General features: G+C 40.3%; 1 protein-coding gene across 2 annotated transcripts in view; it reads right to left on the reverse strand.

The window, feature by feature from the left end:
- Positions 1-1,020: 1,020 nt before the first annotated feature.
- TRAPPC11 (trafficking protein particle complex 11) overlaps positions 1,021-20,027 on the reverse strand; it is a 41,199-nt gene continuing 22,192 nt past the window's right edge. For both annotated transcript variants that reach the window (XM_029226511.1, XM_029226512.1), the window contains exons 20-30: positions 18,799-18,986; positions 18,546-18,694; positions 18,242-18,363; positions 17,602-17,721; positions 14,852-14,917; positions 14,586-14,742; positions 13,658-13,769; positions 9,949-10,040; positions 8,604-8,737; positions 6,763-6,930; positions 1,021-1,995 (exon numbers count right to left, since the gene is read on the reverse strand). In XM_029226511.1, the coding sequence (XP_029082344.1) occupies positions 1,951-1,995; positions 6,763-6,930; positions 8,604-8,737; positions 9,949-10,040; positions 13,658-13,769; positions 14,586-14,742; positions 14,852-14,917; positions 17,602-17,721; positions 18,242-18,363; positions 18,546-18,694; positions 18,799-18,986 (1,353 nt within the window). In that variant the 3' untranslated portion in view covers positions 1,021-1,950. The remainder of the gene's footprint in view (positions 1,996-6,762; positions 6,931-8,603; positions 8,738-9,948; positions 10,041-13,657; positions 13,770-14,585; positions 14,743-14,851; positions 14,918-17,601; positions 17,722-18,241; positions 18,364-18,545; positions 18,695-18,798; positions 18,987-20,027) is intronic.

The following is a 20,027-nucleotide window of genomic DNA, read 5'->3' on the forward strand; positions in this document are numbered from 1 at the left end:
ACACGGTACTAAGACAGAAGACAGGGTCCTCTCATGAGGGACAGATGACTGTGGCTGGTGCACAGAGGCCACAGAGGCAGGAAGGGAAAGACTCTGAGTTCCTTCTGGACACTTGTAACCTCAGTGAGTCAACAGCTCCTGCAATACTGTGACAGTTTTGTTTTGGGGACCCAGGAAGATCATGATTTCATGTATTTCTGAATTAAGACTTGCAATTTAAAAACAAGTGAATAGAATACATTCACAGTAAAATGAACGACATGGGAGAATTCCTGGTTGAGAAAGGATTACGCTATTGAGGGAAAGCGCAGACCTGTTTATGTGGTGTATTTACACTCACACAAATCACACTGACATCAAGGCTAACAATTTTAAAGTGGACGCCAATGATCCATCCGTTCTAACACGCACTGAGTACTCTGTGTTTGACGATGGCCGTGTTAACACATGAGACCTTTATTACATAAGCACGGCATGAGATGGACCTTTGAATTTTTCAAACATCAGGTTACATCCCCTTAGTGAGTCATGAAATCAATTCAGCAGGTTAAACCAGGAATATTTTTAACAAAACAGAGTGGGATATAAAATGTAAGAGCATATAGAAAGTATTATTTCATGAAATTTTCGTTTACAGTTCCTCTTGTGTATTTAATTTTTATCATTCTCATACCAAGTCTACGAGGTAGTATTACCATCATCCACATCTTACAGGTAAGAACAGAGACAAACAAAGGGCAACATGAACAAAGTCACCAGGGCTGGGATTTGGCCCTAGACAATCCGACAAACTCCTGTGGTCTCCACCTGTAAAGCTGTGATAACAGGGAATTCACGTCCTCCCAGACCGTCACCGCCCCAGTCTCCCCGCAGACGCGCAGCGCCGGCTCTAGAAGGCGGATCTATTTCCAGTCCTACATACCCCACCATACCTCTGCAACCATGTTCTTAGTAAAAGCTGCTCCACGAAGCTGAAATCAAACAAGCGCAAAATAAATAAAAGATACATAAAAGCATATCTGAAAGAGAACATATTTATTCACATGATTCTTTTCCTTTCTGAAACTCCTATACTTTTAAACAATAAAATCTCTGGGAAATGGGGTAGTTTTAAATTAAGATATTTTAACAAAGAGGATTTTCACAATATGATTTTTATTTACATGAATTTTCAGAAGTTTTAAATAGTTCTTTTCAAATCGCACAACATAACTAAAATCTCTTATTTAGACATTGCACCTGTCTCAAAAACTTTTAGTTTAGGGAATTATGCTTAGAATCAGAATCTTGCAGTTCAGATACTGACGGGTAAGGATCTTGTTAACATACTTATAAATACAAACCTGCTTCATAAATGATCCGTGTTTTGGCTGCAAGCTGAACCTATCTGACATGTTTTGATGGTAAGCAAAGATATTTTTTAGACATCTTAAATTGCTCTGATTAAAACCTTCTGGAAGTTTTCTGCATCAGTCACGTGACTACTTTCCGGTTCCTGTGTGTGTATTCTGAGCACAGACTAGATTTATGAGGATGGATTTACCTCCGGTTTAGCCAACTCTGAATTCAGAACTTTCCTGGGGCAGACACTGGCGCGTGTTCCCCTTGTCCAGTCATATTTCAGATGCTTATCTTTCCTCGGCCACTGCAAGTGCAAATCCCTTACTTCGAAAAGACGTTACTATCCATAAAATGACTTTCAACAGGAACAAAGGACTGACATCCTTTCACGTCACACCGACAGATTTCAAATATTTATTAGTGAAAACTATAAAAGAGGATGGATTTTCCTAATATTTTAAGCATGAGTTCCTCTGAAGAGTTGCTATAACATCCATTAACAAACAGCAAAGATTAACTTGCACCACAATCAAGCTACGGTTCACCACGGAAAACGTAGACACTTCTGTCCGGCGTCTCCGTAAGAACAGCCGAGGCCCGTCCTGAACATCACGCGGCAACAATGGAGGCGTCGTCCATGAGTCTGCCCTGGGGCTGCCGAGTGGAAAACAAAACGGGTTTACAAAATGGTAATGGCAACAGTAGCGCTATTAATTGAAGAGATTTTGACGTTCTTGGAACTGTTTCACGAAAACAGAATAGACGTGTGCAAGTACCCAAACAAACTGTGTTGCTTTCCTCCTTTCCCCCCACCCTCTTTCTTCACGTGAGCCGGGGATGGTGACGGCACAGCCTCCGTGCTGCCACACTCCCTCTGTGCCCAGTGGCAGACATCACCAGCCGATCACACCCACCCGCGGAATCTACCTCGTCACTACTTTTCTCTTAACCCGGTGTTCTGGCAGCTACCACCAATCTATCAATGCACCGCGCGTGAAAGGGAACATGGCCACCATTCCTGCTCAAGCGGTAACGCTCTATCCTCTCTCTCCCTTGCTCAGCCTGTGTCCCGAGCTTTAAGCAGGCCACAAACCTCAGCTGACAGCAAGCTCTTTGGGATTCAAGGCTTCCCAATCTCCTGTTTGAGAAAAAGTGATTCACAATGAACTCTAAGGTATTAACAACGAAGATTGCAAGGACTGAAGCAGCAATTAAAACAAAATTTCCCCTTCTCAAAGTTCAGTGATTGAAAAAATTTAAAACATCACATCAGAAGAAGAAAAACTAAGAGGGATTAAAAGGTATCATGACTGTTTTTAGGTGTAAAATTTCTGACAGGTCAGCAACACCCCAGAGAGTCATCGAGTAGCTAAAAGAATGAAATTCTTGCAAATGACTACTTTACTGCTGTACGTTAGCAGGCCTCTGTGGGAAAAGCACGAGAGACGGTGTCTGGGACATGAACTAGATTAGCATTGCAACCTCAGCACCACAGCCCACTGCTGTGTTTCAAGCAGCTGGCTCCTGTGGGTTCCCTGGAGCAGCGAAGGGGGCGCCCCCGCTCTGATCTGTTGCTGGGCAGCTTTATGTACGTATGTACGTATGTATGCACGTGTGCCTGTGTGTGTGAGTCAACAGCCATCTGAATGGGATGAACGAAAGGACAGGTTGCTGGTCTTTCATACGTCATGGAATTTGTAGGACTCATGGAGGACGTTTAGTTTTAGAAACAGAATAAATGGCTCCACCAGGTCAAATCCTTAACAAACACAGCTTTACAAACAGGGACAGAGATCAATAAATCTGTTTTCTTATCATGCAATAAGAAAACAAATCTATTTTGCGAAGGAAGAAAAATATGGATCCAAGCGTGCTCTAGGCGGCACTGTCCAACAAGACTCTCCGTGAAGACGAAACGCTCCCCATCAGTGCTGCTAGCTGCTCGCCTACTGAGCGCCTGAGATAGGCTAGTGCAACTGGTAACTAAGCTTTAAGTTAAGTTGTAATTAATTTGAATCTCAATAGGCACATGTGCTCGTGGCTACCATACTGGAATAGCACAGGTCTAAAGTTTAATAAAGGTATGACGGGAGGTAGAATTTCAGTCGGTGATTGTTCATGAAGTGGAAAAAGGGTAATCCTCATTCACTGCCCTTAGTGTGACAGGTAAAGCAATTTTAATTATTGAGTTTTCCCAGTTAATAAAGGAGCTGGCTCTGAATAGTGCAGTCAATGATTTTAGCAGCAGTCAAGTTACTAGAAGATGGTTCTTAAATTTAGAGAAAGGATCGTGGCAGTTAGAAAAGGGTGTGCTGATTAGGTTGAAACTTATGAAGGTTTACTTTTCTGGAACCTTTCCTTATGGACCTAAAACACCACCACCCAGAAGAGGTTTACTGTGAAAGAAAATCAGAAGACGGAACCAGATTTATCTGGATTAGTTTGGGTGTTCTGAGCACTTCACGGAAAGGAACGAAAGAGATTAATTGATGGGAACAAAACGCTGGTTCCTCAACATGACCAACTCTCACATCTCAAACAAGCTCTGTTTGTTCGGCTAGAATACGATGAGGTCTGTACATCGATAAATACTTTCAGGCTGATGAAAGCCATACTTCTGAGTTTAGGAAGAGCAAACTTCGGAGGGTCAAACAGCTAAAAGGACATCAGAGACCACCCATCCCACCGCCGCTCCCCAACCCAGTCATGACTTCTCCCCTGCAGGGTAACCTCAGACGTGACAGTGAGGAACAGCAAGGGAAATGGCTTTAGAGTGTGATGAGGTGGAAATGTAAAAAAAGCCACTGCTGTGTGCAGGCGGGCGGTATATGGGAAATCTCTGTACCTTCCTCTCAATTTTGCTGTGAACCTGAAACTGCTCTAAAAAAAATAAAGTCTTAAAAAAACAAAAAGGCCACTGTTTAAACACAGGAGATCCAAAATTATGAGATTTAAAAAATAATAATTTAAAAGTATGGTATAAAAGGGAACCCTTTTGCACTTTTGGTGGGAATGTAAATTGATACAGCCACTATGGAGAACAGTATGGAGGTTCATTAAAAAACTAAAAATAGAGCTACCATATGACCCAGCAATCCCACTACTGGGCATATACCCAGAGAAAACCATCATTCAAAAAGACTCATGTGCCACAATGTTCACTGCAGCTCTGTTTACAATAGCCAGGACATGGAAACAACGTAAGTGTCCATCGACAGATGAATGGATAAAGAAGATGTGGCACATATATACAATGGAATATTACTCAGTCATAAAAAGAAACGAAATTGAGTTATTTGTAGTGAGGTGGATGGACCTAGAGACTGTCATACAGAGTGAAGTAAGTCAGAAAGAGGAAAACAAATACCGTATGCTAACACATATATATGGAATCTAAAAAAAAAGGTTCTGAAGAACCTAGGGGCAGGACAGGAATAAAGACACAGACGTAGAGAATGGACTTGAGGACGTGGGGAGGGGGAAGGGTAAGCTGGGACGAAGTGAGAGAGTGGCACGGACTTATATACACTACCAAATGTAAAACAGATAGCTAGTGGGAAGCAGCCGCATAGCATGGGGAGATCAGCTCGGTGCTTTGTGACCACCTAGAGAGGTGGGATAGGGAGGGTGGGAGGGAGACGCAAGAGGGAGGGGATATGTGGATATATGTATAGCTGATTCACTTTGTTGTAAAGCAGAAACTAACACACCATTGTAAAATAATTATACTCCAATAAAGATGTTAAAAAAATAAAAATAAAAAAGTAAAAGTTTGGTATAGAATAGAAGCTTAGAGGGTTAATAAAAATGATTTTTTTTGCAGATGCAAAAGAAAAACACAACAAAACTGTGTAAGTCTAGAAAGGTAGCAGGTGGGATGATTATGACACATACATGAACACAGGCTAACTTACAATTTACCAAATCCCAGATTATATAAACAAGGCTTCCCCAAAGCCTGACAGATACAAAAACGGAAATTGTAACTTGTCATCCAAAAAGGGGGTATAAACTTAAAATAAAAAGAGAACACACAAGGGACTTCCCTGGTGGCACAGTGGTTAAGAACCCACCTGCCAATGCAGGGGACACGGGTTTGAGCCCTGGTCTGGGAAGATCCCACGTGCGCGGAGCAACTAAGCCCATGCGCCACAGTTACTGAGCCTGCGCTCTAGAGCCAGCGAGCCACAACTACTGAGTCCGCGCTCTAGAGCCAGCGAGCCACAACTACTGAGCCCGCATGCCACACTACTGAAGCCCACACGCCTAGAGCCCATGCTCCACAACAAGAGAAGCCACTGCAATGAGAAGCCCGCGCATTGCAACAAAGAGTAGCCCCCGCTGGCCACAACTAGAGAAAGCCCACACACAGCGGCGAAGACCCAGTGCAGCCAAAAATAAAAAAACAAAACAAAACAAAACAAAAAAAACCCAGTGTGATCCTATATCAATTATTTAAAAAAAACACAACAACAATAAAAAAAGAGAACACACAGGATTCATATATGTTCATGTATCTCTGGTTACCAAGGGAAACCAGAACTATCTGGAGAAACAGCCTTAATTTAGGCATCAAGAGTGGCTTAACCCGAGGCAAAGCGATGACAATCCTACAGGGTCCTTTACTGAAGGAACCTGGAAATCGTATCACTGTTAAAAAATCAAAACATTAAACCAGAGTATAGTTTCTGACCGGTGATCGTTTACAGAAAAGACCCAAATCCAGTAGTATTACATAGTTAGAATCAGAAAAGTTCAGGGACTGTATTCAGAAAGTTAATCCATTTTTTTTTTTTTTTTTTTTTTTTTGCGGTACGCGGGCCTCTCACTGTTATGGCCTCTCCCGTTGCGGAGCACAGGCTCCGGACGCACAGGCTCAGCGGCCATGGCTCACGGGCCCAGCCGCTCCGCGGCATGTGGGATCTTCTTCCCGGACCGGGGCACGAACCCGTGTCCCCTGCATCGGCAGGAGGACTCTCAACCACTGCGCCACCAGGGAAGCCCCCTTGATTAAAAAATAGTTACAAATTAACTACAATTTTAAAACATATTTTTAAAAAGTAAACAAAATATTAAAATAAAGAAATAAAAAAAAAGAAAAACAAAAATAGAAATATACTTTACTAAACGCCAAAGAAAAACCATGTTTAAGGATGCCAGAAAGATAAACCTTTACCCAAGGGAATAAAAATCTTTGAAGTTACATCTAAAAATATCTATAAAATAGAAATCTAAAAGAAAAAATCTATAAAATAATAACTTTACAGAAATGAATAGCAATATTGCCAAATTTATACAGTAACAGTCAAAGCCCTATCCTGTTAGTCTCCAAATACTTAGTGAAGTTTACATGAAAAAACATCTTCTTTTGTTTGTTTTCAAGACAGTGAATTTAAAAAGCAGAAAATGTCTAAGCCTCACCTTTACAAAAATACTGGTGGGTATAAAACGCCTGAGCAGTTGATTTGTGAAGTTGGGAAACCTGAGCAAGTTGATGTTGAGAGATGGCAGCGGCTGACACCCGGCCATCAGAGGGTAGAAGTTATATAACATTTCCTGTTCGGCGCCAGGGAGGATACGTAATCGAATCTAAATCACAAAAGTTGTAGAGAAAGATGATCAAATACAGATATCAAATATATCTATACGACGTTACCCACAGATTACTAGCAAATGACAGGACACCTAAATCTTTCTGGTGAAATATTCACACCCTCTCCTATCCCTTCTTCCAGACAGATACCAAAATATACAGCTGAATTAATGAGGTCAGGATCATGCAGTTAACAAACATAACAAAAACATGTGCATGATTTCTCAGTTTCTACCAACATCTAAAAGGCAAGCTGTACCTGCTTAACAATGGGACCACAGGGTGGATCACAGGGTGGACCACAGGGTGGATCAGTATTTCCTGTGCCTTAGACCAGGCAGGCTTTATAGGCACAGGGCGCTATGGGATAACGTGCAGAAAAGCATCTTTGTAAACATTATGTAACATTATGTCAACATTATGTCAACATGAGACAGATTGTTTCCTGTGTTTTGTGTTAGGGACTCTACCTTTGAGGTAAGGTAAGTAACTTCAGGGGAAGAAAAGATGTTTGTACTTTAGGAAAGAACACCAACAGGTAAGATTTTTGGTATCTTACATTATCTAATTATTTTTAAGTCAATATGTGAAAGAGATCAAAACAATCAAGAAAAGCTTACTCATTTGCAAATGAGTACATATGGTGCGTGTTGCGTCAGAGATAATACATGTGTGTGTGTAACCAACATATTACAGCTAATATTATATTTGGTATACACTATAAATTTAAATTACTGTACAGATTTACAGTATACTTCATGTGTAATTCTACTTTCATTTAACTGCAAACACAGCACTCAGGACATGCCCAGCCATGGCATGGCTGGTGAGTCAGGGTGGATGCTACTAGGTGTTATGACAAGTTTGTGCTCTAATTACATCCTTATCTTACTGACCACTGAGGTGTGTCCCTGTTGCCACTCTTTTTTATTTTGTTTTTGTTTTTGTTTTGGCCGCACCGCACAGCTTGCGGGACCTCAGTTCCCTGACCAGGGATTGAGCCCAGGCCCTGGCAGAAAGCCCAGAGTCCTAACCACTAGGCCACAAGAGAGATCCCCTCTGTGGCCACTTTGAAGAGGAGGACAGTATTCTCACTGCAACATGGTTTTGCCTGAGAGTGTCCCACCCAAAAATCTGATGAACTTTTCTACCCCTGATTTGAATAGATGAATCAAAACATCTGAATCACTTATTTTTATGTATAGATACAAAATTGTGCCTACACAAAACAAAGATAAGTAAATTCCATACAAGATCAAAATCTCTTAAAAACTGTATTGATAGTTCAGAAGGGAATTAAGCTTTGATCTGTGTAGTCATGCCTCAAGGCCTCAAATTAAAAGACACACACACTCACAAACTCATTAGTAATAAAAGGGACATTTTAAAATTTTCAGGAATTCTATTGTAGTCCAAGAATTTGTGAACTCCTGTTTTATACGGAGAAAGAACCTATATGTGTGATCTCAAAGCAAAATGGGTTGCCCGTTTAACCCAGTTCTATAGCAAGTTGTAATCAACCTTCAAAAGTGACTGAAGATTCACCACTATCAAAACAACAGGGACCACAGTCAGCCTTATCAATTCATTTGTACACGAAATGTACAGCTTTCCACTTCCTGGCCATACTTTTGTGTCTTCATAAACAACCCAGAGATATGACCTGTACCTGTTTAAGACCTGAGAACATGAAGGCATCACTGGGCTCCACAGAAATCTCCACATCTTGAACTAAGTCAGTCTTATTCTGGAGGTGATACTTGACAGGTAACGACTCTCTAACACGCCCGAATGATGGCAGATCTGCAGACAAAGGTGACACATTACTCTTGGTTTTAAAAAAAAAAGCTCACCATTTATGGGTTCTTTTATTTTGCAGTATGCGGGCCTCTTATTGTGGCCTCTCCCGTTGCAGAGCACAGGCTCCAGATGCGCAGGCTCAGCGGCCATGGCTCATGGGCCCAGCTGCTCCGCGGCATGTGGGATCTTCCCGGACCGGGGCACGAACCCATGTCCCCTGCATCGGCAGGCGGACTCTCAACCACTGTGCCACCAGGGAAGCCCCTATGGGTTATTTTTGTAAATAAATCTCACTATAGACATGGGATTATTTAAATTAAAGATAGTACTGCACTCTTGCTAAATAAGAAAATTCTCTGATTGGACAATAGCCACAGGGTGCCGATAAAACAGACTAAGAAGAATCAGTCTCCTTCTACAATTGATTTGACTTAGATAGGGGTCTTGGCTACCAAGAGCGGAATTATATTTTAGGAATAATTTTTTAAATCTACAAAAGATTTCCCTAAATATCAATAATGGCTGAAGATGGAATGACAGACATTATGCGCCCCTTGATGGGAACTGTGATGTATTCTTGCCAAAAACTTTAACCTGAATCTGATCAAGCCAACAGATCTAACTACCAATTTATAGGGACAGAGAAACACTTAAAAAAATGATACAATGCAATCAGTAAATCCAGGCTGTAGGCACTGAGTTTCGTTAACAAATGAACACCAAGGAAGCGAGAGAGGAGGTGGAGGTGGCACAGGAGGTGATGAAGCGGTGGTGTGGACCTGGGGGAGAGGGAGTCTGCCTGCCCATGGGTTTCAAAAGTCTAGACATCCATGAACGGCAATGCAGGGACCTTAAAACACACTAAAGAACATTCAGAGTCGACTAGGGAAATTTCAATACTGGAATTCGATCATATTACAAAATTATTGCTATGTTTTAAAGTTATGATAATGGTATTGTGATCACGTTTAGAAAAATAGCCAGTAATGTTAAAGATGCATACTGAAATCTTTATAGATGACATAATATCTGGGATTTGCTTCAAAATAATGAGGGTAGGAGTGTGTAGAGGTATAGATAAAACAAGACTGGTCACAATCTACTTTTATAAATGGTGGGCATTTTTCGTAATAGAAAGTTAAAAAAAATCTTAGGAGCTAAAATAAATATTCTTACTGGATTTTTTTGATCAAATAAAATGTGAGTGCCATTACCTGCGTTCACATGGAGAGGGATATTTTCTACAATCACGTGTGGCAGAGTGATGACAGTGCTGATGACAGGGATGTCGTCCATGGCTGAAGTCCTACAGCAGAAAAAGGTACCTTTTAAATCCACATTTCATGTGAGAAGTTAATAAATCAAAACCAGGGAACACGTATATTCACCAACTAATTACGAAGGAAATATAAACTATCCCTTTTCTAAAAGTTTATTAATGGAAGGAGTTTTGTGAAGAGCTTTTACAATCCCATTTTTGTTTTGAGGATTTCCGATTAACAAATGTTATAACTCAAGGCTGCTCTTTGGTCCCAGTGATGAAGTAAGGAGTTGCGTCAGAATGTAAGTCAACTGCACCACGAGCACACCACGTAACATAGTGTTTTGGTAGCAAAATGTTCTCAATGTCGGGAGTACTGCGGTGCTTTACATTATGACACAAACACCTTCTCACACCAAGGACCATCTCCAGACGAGCACCAGACCACTGGACATGCCCTGCTGAAACTGCACTGTGGACGCACAGGAGAAACTGAAGACTAAAAACATTTTACTATCAGTAGACACAGTGGCATTCCAACATTACTGAGATAAAGTGAGTTACATTATGAGACTGTCAGATATTTTTCCCTGTAGTACAGTCAGGGTGGGAACTCCAGGGGCAGCTGGCATCTATCTGACTGCTGAGGACAATCCGTGCGAACAGCATGTACGTAGAGGTGGAACAGCTGTGACACTATTACAATAGTGCAAACCACTGATGGGCAAAAGCACCCAACCTCTCACCATTAAGAAATACATGTCTTTTTTTTTTTTTTTTTTTCGGTACGCGGGCCTCTCACTGCTGTGGTCTCTCCCGTTGCGGAGCACAGGCTCCGGACGCGCAGACCCAGCGGCCATGGCTCACGGGCCCAGCCGCTCTGCGGCACGTGGGATCCTCCCGGACCGGGGCACAAACCCGTGTCCCCTGCAGCAGCAGGCGGACCCTCAACAACCACTGCGCCACCAGGGAAGCCCCAAGAAATACATGTCTTTATAGTAACACAGCAGAGTAATTAAGCAGCACCTTCAAAATGCTGTTTTAATTCCTATAAACATGTGAATTAAACTAAACATCAATATGGTAAATTCAAGGGGGGAGAAAGACAAGTTAATTTTTTAAAAATAAAATTACCTATTTTTCCTTTCTCATTTTTAGTATCTTAATTACTGTTTCAAGACTTATAAAATAATTGAGCCATGCCAAGAAAATAACACATGAGATACCATGCATCTACCTCCTGGCCTAAGAGAAGATAAGAACATAGCTGAATCTTCACGTGTACCCCTTCCCACTTGCATCCCCCAACCTCCACTCTAGAAGTAACTACTAGCCTGAATTTGGCTTCTATCATTCCTACGTGTTTCTTTATGCTTTTCCAAATTATACGTACAGCCCTAAGAAACATATGTTTTACGTGTTTTCTGATACTATATATATGCAATTTGTTCATATTCTGCAGTTGCTTTGTTTCATTTAGTTTTAATAGGCTGATAGGTGTAGCTCTGGTTCCCTCATTTTCACTGGTATATAATATTCCATTGTACAAATGTGCCACAATTTATCCAATTTCCTGTTGGTGGACATTTATTTTCTAACCTTTAACTATCGTAAGTAGTGCCGCTATGAACATTCTCAGACATGTCCCCTTAGTGTATGTTTTTGAATCTTTTCTAGGACTGCAGGGTATAGCCATCAGCTTTACCTGGTACTGCCAAATATATTTCCAGAGCAATTGTTCTAATTTATACTCCTCCTCTTGACAAACTTTGCACTAACCTTTTTATTTTTTCAAAGTAGTGGGAGTACAGCTGAATCTCAGATAAACTTATAAGGCTGACCTTCTCTCCCCCTATGTTTACTGGCCATCCAGCTTCTTCTGATCACTGTACTACCTACTCAAGTATTTTTCTCAACTCTCAGTTAAGAGACTTGTGTTTTTCTTATGATCTGAAGAAGTTCTTGATCTGAATTCGAATCCTTTGTCAGTTTTAGATGTTGCAAATAGCTTCCCCCAGTTTGTATTTTCACTTTCTTCATGGTGTTTTCTAATGAACTGAGAAACAATTTTGAGAAATCAAATTTATCCATTTTAGTGGCTTGTACTTTTAGGGTCTTATTTAAAGAAATTCTTTCCTATGCCAAAGTCATAAAATGATTCTCTTATTTTTCTACTAAAAGTAACAAAGTTTTGCTTTTTACAATTAAACTTTAATAAGCCTGGAATTTTCATATACATTATACAGTGGTACAGCAGATATCCCATTTTTTTCCCAAGTCAATACCCAACTCTTTACCACCATTATAAAGCAGTTCCTCCTTCCCCTACTGATCTATAATGCTACCTCTGTGAAATGTAATTTCCATGTGTGGATCTGTGGAACTATGTCTAGACTCTCTCTTCTGTTCCATTGGTTTATTTACATCTCCCCGAGCCAATACCATAGTGATGACTACTTACAATAAGTCTTAGAATCTGGAAGAGCAAGTACCCTTGCCTAGTTGTACTTCTTCTGGAATATTTTGACTATTACTGCCTCTTTGCCTTTCCATACAAATTTTAGAATCAAGAGTGTCAAGTTCCACAAAAACAAAAACAAAACAAGTTGTTGAGATCCTGAAGGACACTGCATTGAATCTATAGAACAATTTACAATATTAAATCTTATCCAAACCCTATCAGAGATTATTTTGTATCTCTCCCATTTATTTAGGTCTACCTTTAATGCTTTAAATTTTTATAATTTTCTCCATAAAGGTAATGCACATCTTCTACTAGATGTATTCCTATGTATCTTACCATTTTGTTGTTATGTAAATGACACCTATTTTAAAAATATTTTCCCTACAGGTTTATTACTGATATACGGAAATCCAGCTGATTTTTGTATGTTGATGTTATATCCAGCAACCTTGCTGAGACTCTTTATAATTCCAATAACTTGTTGATCCCCTTGGGTTTTCTATGCGAACAATCCCATTCACTGTAAATAAGGGCAGTTTCTCCTAATGTTTTTAGTGGTTGGTTCTATCATCAGAATTAATTTGGCTAAAATTGCATCTGTAATAGTTCACAAATTGTAACAAACACAAACAAAAGTTTATCCTTTTAAATCTTTGTGTTTTTGACAAAAGGTCAATGACAGCATGTGACTTCTAGCTTGTTCTCCAGGCTGACAGAAGCTCTCAACTATTAAATGACAATGAGAAGGACTTCCCTGGTGGCGCAGTGGTTAAGAATCTACCTGCCAATGCAGGGGACATGGGTTTGAGCCCTGATCCGGGAAGGTCCCACATGCCTCGGAGCAACTAAGCCCGTGTGCCACAACTACTGAGCCTGTGCTCTAGAGCCCGTGAACCACAACTACTGACCCCGCGTGCTGCAACTACTGAAGCCAGCGTGCCTAGGGCCCACGCTCCGCAACAAGAGAAGCCACCGTGATGAGAAACCCGTGCACCACAACGAAGAGTAGCCCCCGCTCGCCGCAACTAGAGAAAGCTCATGTGCAGCAACGAAGACCCAACGCAGCCAAAACTAAATATAAATAAATAAATTTATTAAAAATAAATAAATGAGTAAATAAATAAATGACAATGACACATAATAAAGGCATTAGAATAACACAAATAATGAAGAAGAGGTAGGGCTGATACAATTTTACCTCTTCCAGGAGATAATATAATGCCCAGTTGCTACTCCACCTTCAACATTTCCAACAGATGGGCAACGAAGACAAAAGCATTCACTGGCACTCTCTGAAGTCCGTAAGACAACTACAAGAAAGAGACTTCATGATCCTTCATAGTGATTTCATCTCTAAAAAGAGAGCTTTACATCCAAGTAATACAACAAAAAAGAATACTTTATCAATTACACATTATTTGTAGAGACTTGGAAACTAAGGCTCAGAGACGTTAAATGACTTTTTTCAAGGAGTCAGGTAAACAGAGCAAATAAAATGACTCACTTAAACAGAGCAAATAAAATGACTCACTTATATTTGGTCTTAAGAATACATCACGATTTTTTCCCCTCACAATATGTGCCCTTATCATCTAGCTGAGCCCAAGTTTGCTTGGGTTAACATTCAAACTAATTTTTATTCCCTCTAACAGCTCGAGAAATATACAAAAGCCCAAAGTATCCTGAACCAGAAAGGTACTATCGCCTCTATAAACTGTTTTTAGTTGGATAATTTAGAAAACTTATCGTCTGCTTTTCTGTATTTTCCAAAGTTTCTTTGGTAAACATCTTTTCCCATTTCAAATTATGACCAACAGTAAACATCAATTAAAAATTATAAAAAACAATCTATAAAAAATCCAAATATGACAAAACACTTTATCTTCAATTACATTTTTCAGTCACTTTCTTACAGTATCAAGAATCTGATTTTTTAAAAAATAAGGTATACTCAAGCAAATTGTAAATGATGCTAATTCTAACTTAATTCTAAATGCACCTGCTTTTTGTGAGTGTAAGTCTCAAATTCCCTTCCTTAGCAAAAAGCTAACTCTTACGCCACCAGCCTACACACGCACACACACTACTGTTTTCTGCTAGTTAAGGGGGATGATCCACATTCTCACCGTTGTCCACCTGGGACTCCAGCTGGTCCACGGGCGTCATGGAAGGAGCAAGCTGCAGCTCACTGGAGACGATGGTGAGGGCCCAGGGCGAGGCACTCAACAGGTCCGTCATCAGCAGGAAGGGGATGTCGGCATAAACCCTTTCCAGGTGCTCAAACTGTCACGGATGGAGACAAAGGTCTGTCAGGAAGTAAGTTAATCCATTTTCTCTTTTCTGTTAATTTCTACAACCTCTATGATTTCCAGTATGCTTCACAGGAACGTACCTTTGTAGAAACAAATTTAACTGCAACGTCAAATGGAAAGACGGTTTCTATCGTTACAGTTTCATCCTGCAAGGAAATGTAAAGGGCACGATCAATGGCTTTTCTAAATCTTAACAACAAATGAAGTTTTAAAAACAGAAGGCATACAAAACACAATCGATTACTGATCAATAAATAATTCCAATTTAAAAATTAAGAAGCTAGGATCTTTCACTTAGGTATAGTATTTGTAAGAATCTATGTAGAGAGCAGACTAATAGTTCTAATTATCTATGGTTTTGTAACAGTTCACACTGCAAAGTGCTTTCTCATACATTATCTATCTCAGGATCTAGCAACAGTGGGCAGGGCAGGCACTGTCACCATTTTACAGAAGAAGAACCAGAAGTTAAGGAAAGTTAAGTGATTGGCCTTAAGCCACAAAACTAGTGGTGCAAAGCCTAGAATCTGGGTCTTCTTTTTGTCTAAGTCCTTCACCTCACCTTGACTCAAGACAACTAAAACAATGATAATGATAATAGTAATAATAATAATGTAATATGACATAGCATTATAATCACTGCACACATATTAGGAAATGCTCCTAGTAACTCAAGGAAACAGACACCAGTATCACCGCCATTTTAAGATGAAGTGGTCACACAGCTAGTAGGTGACAAAGGCAGAAACTGAACCAAATCTGACCCTGGAGCCTGGACTCTTAACCATCCTGCTCCATCTCCTCTGCACAGGGCTGTTCAAAAACCAGTGGGCTTATAAAGCAGAAACTAACACACCATTGTAAGCAACTACACTCCAATAAAGATGCTAAAAAAAAACAACAGAGAACAAACAGTGGGCTTACGACATCTTTTAAAAAAACAACCCACACTGTTGGTGAGAAACCTTTAAAGAAGACCACGTTGGGTTAAGACTCAGGCTGTAAGGCCAAAGAGATCTGGATTTTATTCCTGGCTGGATACGTACTTACTAGCCATGTAGACCTTGGACACAGCGATGTGACCTTGGGAAGGGTATACGGTCTCTTTAAGTCTCAGTCCTCCCAAGGTTGTTGTGATAATTAAATGAGATAATGCACACAAAACACTCAGTGAAATGCCAACATCATTTTTATTATTATTATATGCTTCAAATTATTTCCTCTCTCAATTATTATCAAGCTATCCCACCCCTCTAGGTGGTCACCAAGCACCGAGCTGATCTCCCTGTGCTATGCGGCTGCTTCCCACTAGCCATCTATTTTACATTTGGTAGTATATGTAAGTCCATGCCACTCTCTCACTTTGTCCCAGCTCACCCTTCCCTGTCCCGGGTAAAATAATTTTGAAAAATAATCATTACAGCCTTTTGCGAAGCTTCACAATACACACTAGCAAATTTAAATGCTGTGCTAAGTCCTGAAGTAAAAATATCAGTTTAACACCCTTTAACCCGGTATTTTCCAAACATATTTAACCAATTAATTCTTTTCTTGTGTAATATCTATTTCTATTCCTCAGAATTAGCGTCCCTTACAAGCACATCTTGGTAATGGACTGGCTGATAGAAGAATAAATACATTCTTCTCTAAAAAAGTGGCATGTACCTCGATGATCTCATGTCTTGAGAACATTGCTGAAAGATGTAGCGGCACACTGGTTTCGCTCGAGTTCAGGAGAGTTACGAGGTAGCAAACGGTTATTTCAAAGTACATTCCAAGTCTACCATCAGCTTCATTATCAGACGTAGAAACAACACCCAAGGCTCAGGACTTCAAATGTGCACAGAACTTTAACGTTCTTATTTTGTAGATGAGGAGACGGAGGTCGAAAGGAGTTACCTGGCTGACCTGAGTTTAGGATTTAGGAGGCAGTGCTGAGACTGGCACCCTTATCTCCTAGTTCACCAGCAAGGTCTTTTAATTACATCAGGCTGGTGAAATTTTTGACAGTGTATTATATGCCTTTCTCCCTGCCACTTGGGGAATCCTCCTGAACTCTCTTAGGATGGTTTTGTTTCCCAGTGACTTATAAAACAGCCTGCGGCCCAGTCCTGTGCAGTGACCAAACTACAAACCCCCAAATTCCTAGGGCTTCTCCTCTGCTGGACTGAGGACCCCGTTCCTAAGAAAAGGCTGCCAGGTCTCAGAAGATACCAAATATCATCATTTTCCATTAATAAAAGGGGATACAAGCATTATATACAATGTGGTTAAGTCTATATAAAAACACGTCCCCCTGCAATCTCTTGAAACAAAAAAGACCGATAAGAAATACATCAAGGAGTTAATAGCAGCTGCCTCGGAGTTGTTGGACCTGGCAGCCTTCTTACTTCTTCCTCACCAATGTGCACTCACCAAAAAATGATGTTCAAAAGAATCTTTTTTACTAACATAAATATTCCACAAAGGGAGACCTCCCTCCCACAAGACCTTCTTCATATTAGCCAACTTACAGATTTTATCTAATGTGTGATCTTATAAAGAAGCAGATTGGGTTTAGAGTCTCAAGACTGTTTTGCACGAGATCTCAAACCTTTTGGTTCTCTGTACAAAAATACCATATAGGCCAATTTTCTAATGTTTGAGCGATGCATACCATATCACATCACTTATAATAAACGTAAATGATAAAAAAATCAACAGATGTTTCATTAAAACTTGTAATGGACTATGATCACCTATGCTGTTTATTTTACAGGTTAACTAAGATAATACAAAATAGGAAACACTCCAAATATGGTATTTCTCAAAGTAGCTATGAAATAAATACCTTGTGACACTTGCAAACAATTTCTTTTTCTTCAATAGTTGTATTGATCAGGTAAGAAACATACACAAGAAACATTCTTGAGCCCACTGTTCCACAGCGAACATATAACATTTTTTCCAGCTGCAACAAAATAAAAGTATTTTAGTTTAATTACTATTACAGAGATTGTCTCCTGATATATATTCTAGGATAATGCTCCCACCTTTTAGAGTTTACTGTACCAACTGGCTAAATTCTTGAACACTTTTTTTAGCTGTTCCTGTCGCAGCATGAGTGGGATCATTACTACTCCATCTTTTTTTTTATTACATTCTCAATTTCCCAAGAATTCTTTGTGTTTGTCTTGGAAATAAAAGCTGACCGAAAGGTTATTTAACTAAGATACAAATTTCGTGTTATTTAGTTATTTTATCAGGCAATGAATTCTCCATATTAGCATTGTTTGTTCTAAAATTCCTTGTATAAAAACTGAAGACACTTTACACATTAAATATGTGAAATGTGAATAAAATGTGCATTAGTTGAATCACTTTTTTAGTCTCGGGATATGCTGTTAAAATGCTCTACAACTAAAACTCACTACATATTTAACACTACAGCCTAACCGATTTCCTCTCCAATCACAGTTGGCCAAGTTCACCTGCTCCCCGGGATGTAGGTCTCCGACAGGAATGTCAGTGAGTAGAGCCGGGTAGGACTCATCACACGGTTCTGTTCCATGAAGAGTCACATGAGTTTTCTGAGTTAAATTGGCATCCTGTCCTAAAAGTATGAATGTTGGCATTTTAAAAATACAGGAAATCCAAACGTTATCTTGACAATTAATACTGCATAGAGAGCACTAGATCATAACCATTTTTTAAACAAACTTCCTGAAGTTGATATCACTGATGTTTATTTTATGTTGGATCAATACGGCTCAAATTTTAAAAAGGCAAGTTTACCGGGTTTTAAACCAGCAGTGAGCTTCAGGTCTCTGATGCAGGTCTTCTCATGGGATTGCACAGTCACAACCAAACAGTACATTTCGTTAGTCAGGGCAGGAGGGTCATGTCGCAGATGGACAGAAATGTTTGGAACTCTGGAAATGATCCTTTGGGAAAAAATGTTAGCTAAGTCACTGATTTTTTTAAAAGAAACAAAGTATTCCAAAGAAGTGAGGTGACCTTCTCCCATCTGCCCACCAGGCCGACTCACATGGTGCTCGCCTGGATCACTATGCTGTCCCAGTGAAGCTCGCTGTCGGGGAGCCTGGGCCTTCTTTTGAAAGAACGGGCAGCCTGTAAGGCTTCCTGGGTGGAAGCGGCATCTCCTCCTCCCCCCTGCCAATTCAAGATCACGCATCTTCCTGCCTCGCTGCCCAGAACCAGATCCAAGGATGTGATCTAGAAGGAGGAGGTCCGTCAGAAACGCCATCTCATACCAGTTCGTCACCATCCCCTCCCAACAAATTACAGGGTGGGCTGCTGGGCTGTGGCGTTCCTCGGACCCACGACGTGACACAGGTCAGAACACCTGCTGTGGGAGTCCGATCCCAGACCCTTCTCAGCTGTGACACTGGCTAGCCGTGTGTGGGGTTTCAACCTCTTCACCTTTAAACAAGGATAATGAGCTGACTCCCCAGCTCGGACACGACGGTGCGGTACTGCTATCCCAGTGCTCGGCGTGGTGCCCGAAGGAGCAGACCCTGCAGTAGTGGCTGCTGAGTGAAATCAATGAATGTTCTGCTAACCGTTAACATACTCACAAGCTAACTCCTAGTGGCCACACATATTCTTCCCGACAACATCAACAGTATTAGCAATGAAATTCTTTATTAACTGAAAAAATGTCCTTTCCACTAAATCCATTAACAAATATACTCAAAATAGTATTATTAATTATGATTTACATCTGGTAGGCTTCCTTAGGTACCTTGTAAAAAATTAAAACATGTCACGAGGGATTTAGCCAAAATCATGCAGAATTTTTTTTTTAATGAATAAGCAAAAACTCTGGATATTGGTAAATAATAAAATCAACAGATTCACAGAAATTGTTATGAGAACATAGGGTGTACAGCCTTAAGTTTCTGTCTTGGAAATGGTCTCTAGTTTGCGTTAGCCAACCATTCCCGTTCCAGCCATGGGAGAGCAGCACTTCATGAATGCTCACCTCGTCCTAGTCACTATTCCAGGAGATTTATGTTAACTAACTGATTTAATTCTCATGAAACGTTGAGAAGTAGGTAATGTTACTATCCTCACTTTATAGATGAAGAAACGGAGACACAAAGAGATCAAGTAACTGCCCAGGGCCACAAGCAAGTAAGCCAGAGAGCTGGCGTTGAAACCCACGTAGCTTGGCTCAGAGTTTATGCTCAATAAAAATATGACTTCCATCATGTATTTCTGAAAGGCATTTTAATTATCTACATTAAATGAATC

This window comes from Monodon monoceros, unplaced genomic scaffold (assembly GCF_005190385.1).
Source record: "Monodon monoceros isolate NGI ecotype Baffin Bay Population unplaced genomic scaffold, NGI_Narwhal_1 Super_Scaffold_17, whole genome shotgun sequence".
In the NCBI taxonomy this organism is placed as follows: Eukaryota; Metazoa; Chordata; class Mammalia; order Artiodactyla; family Monodontidae; genus Monodon; species Monodon monoceros.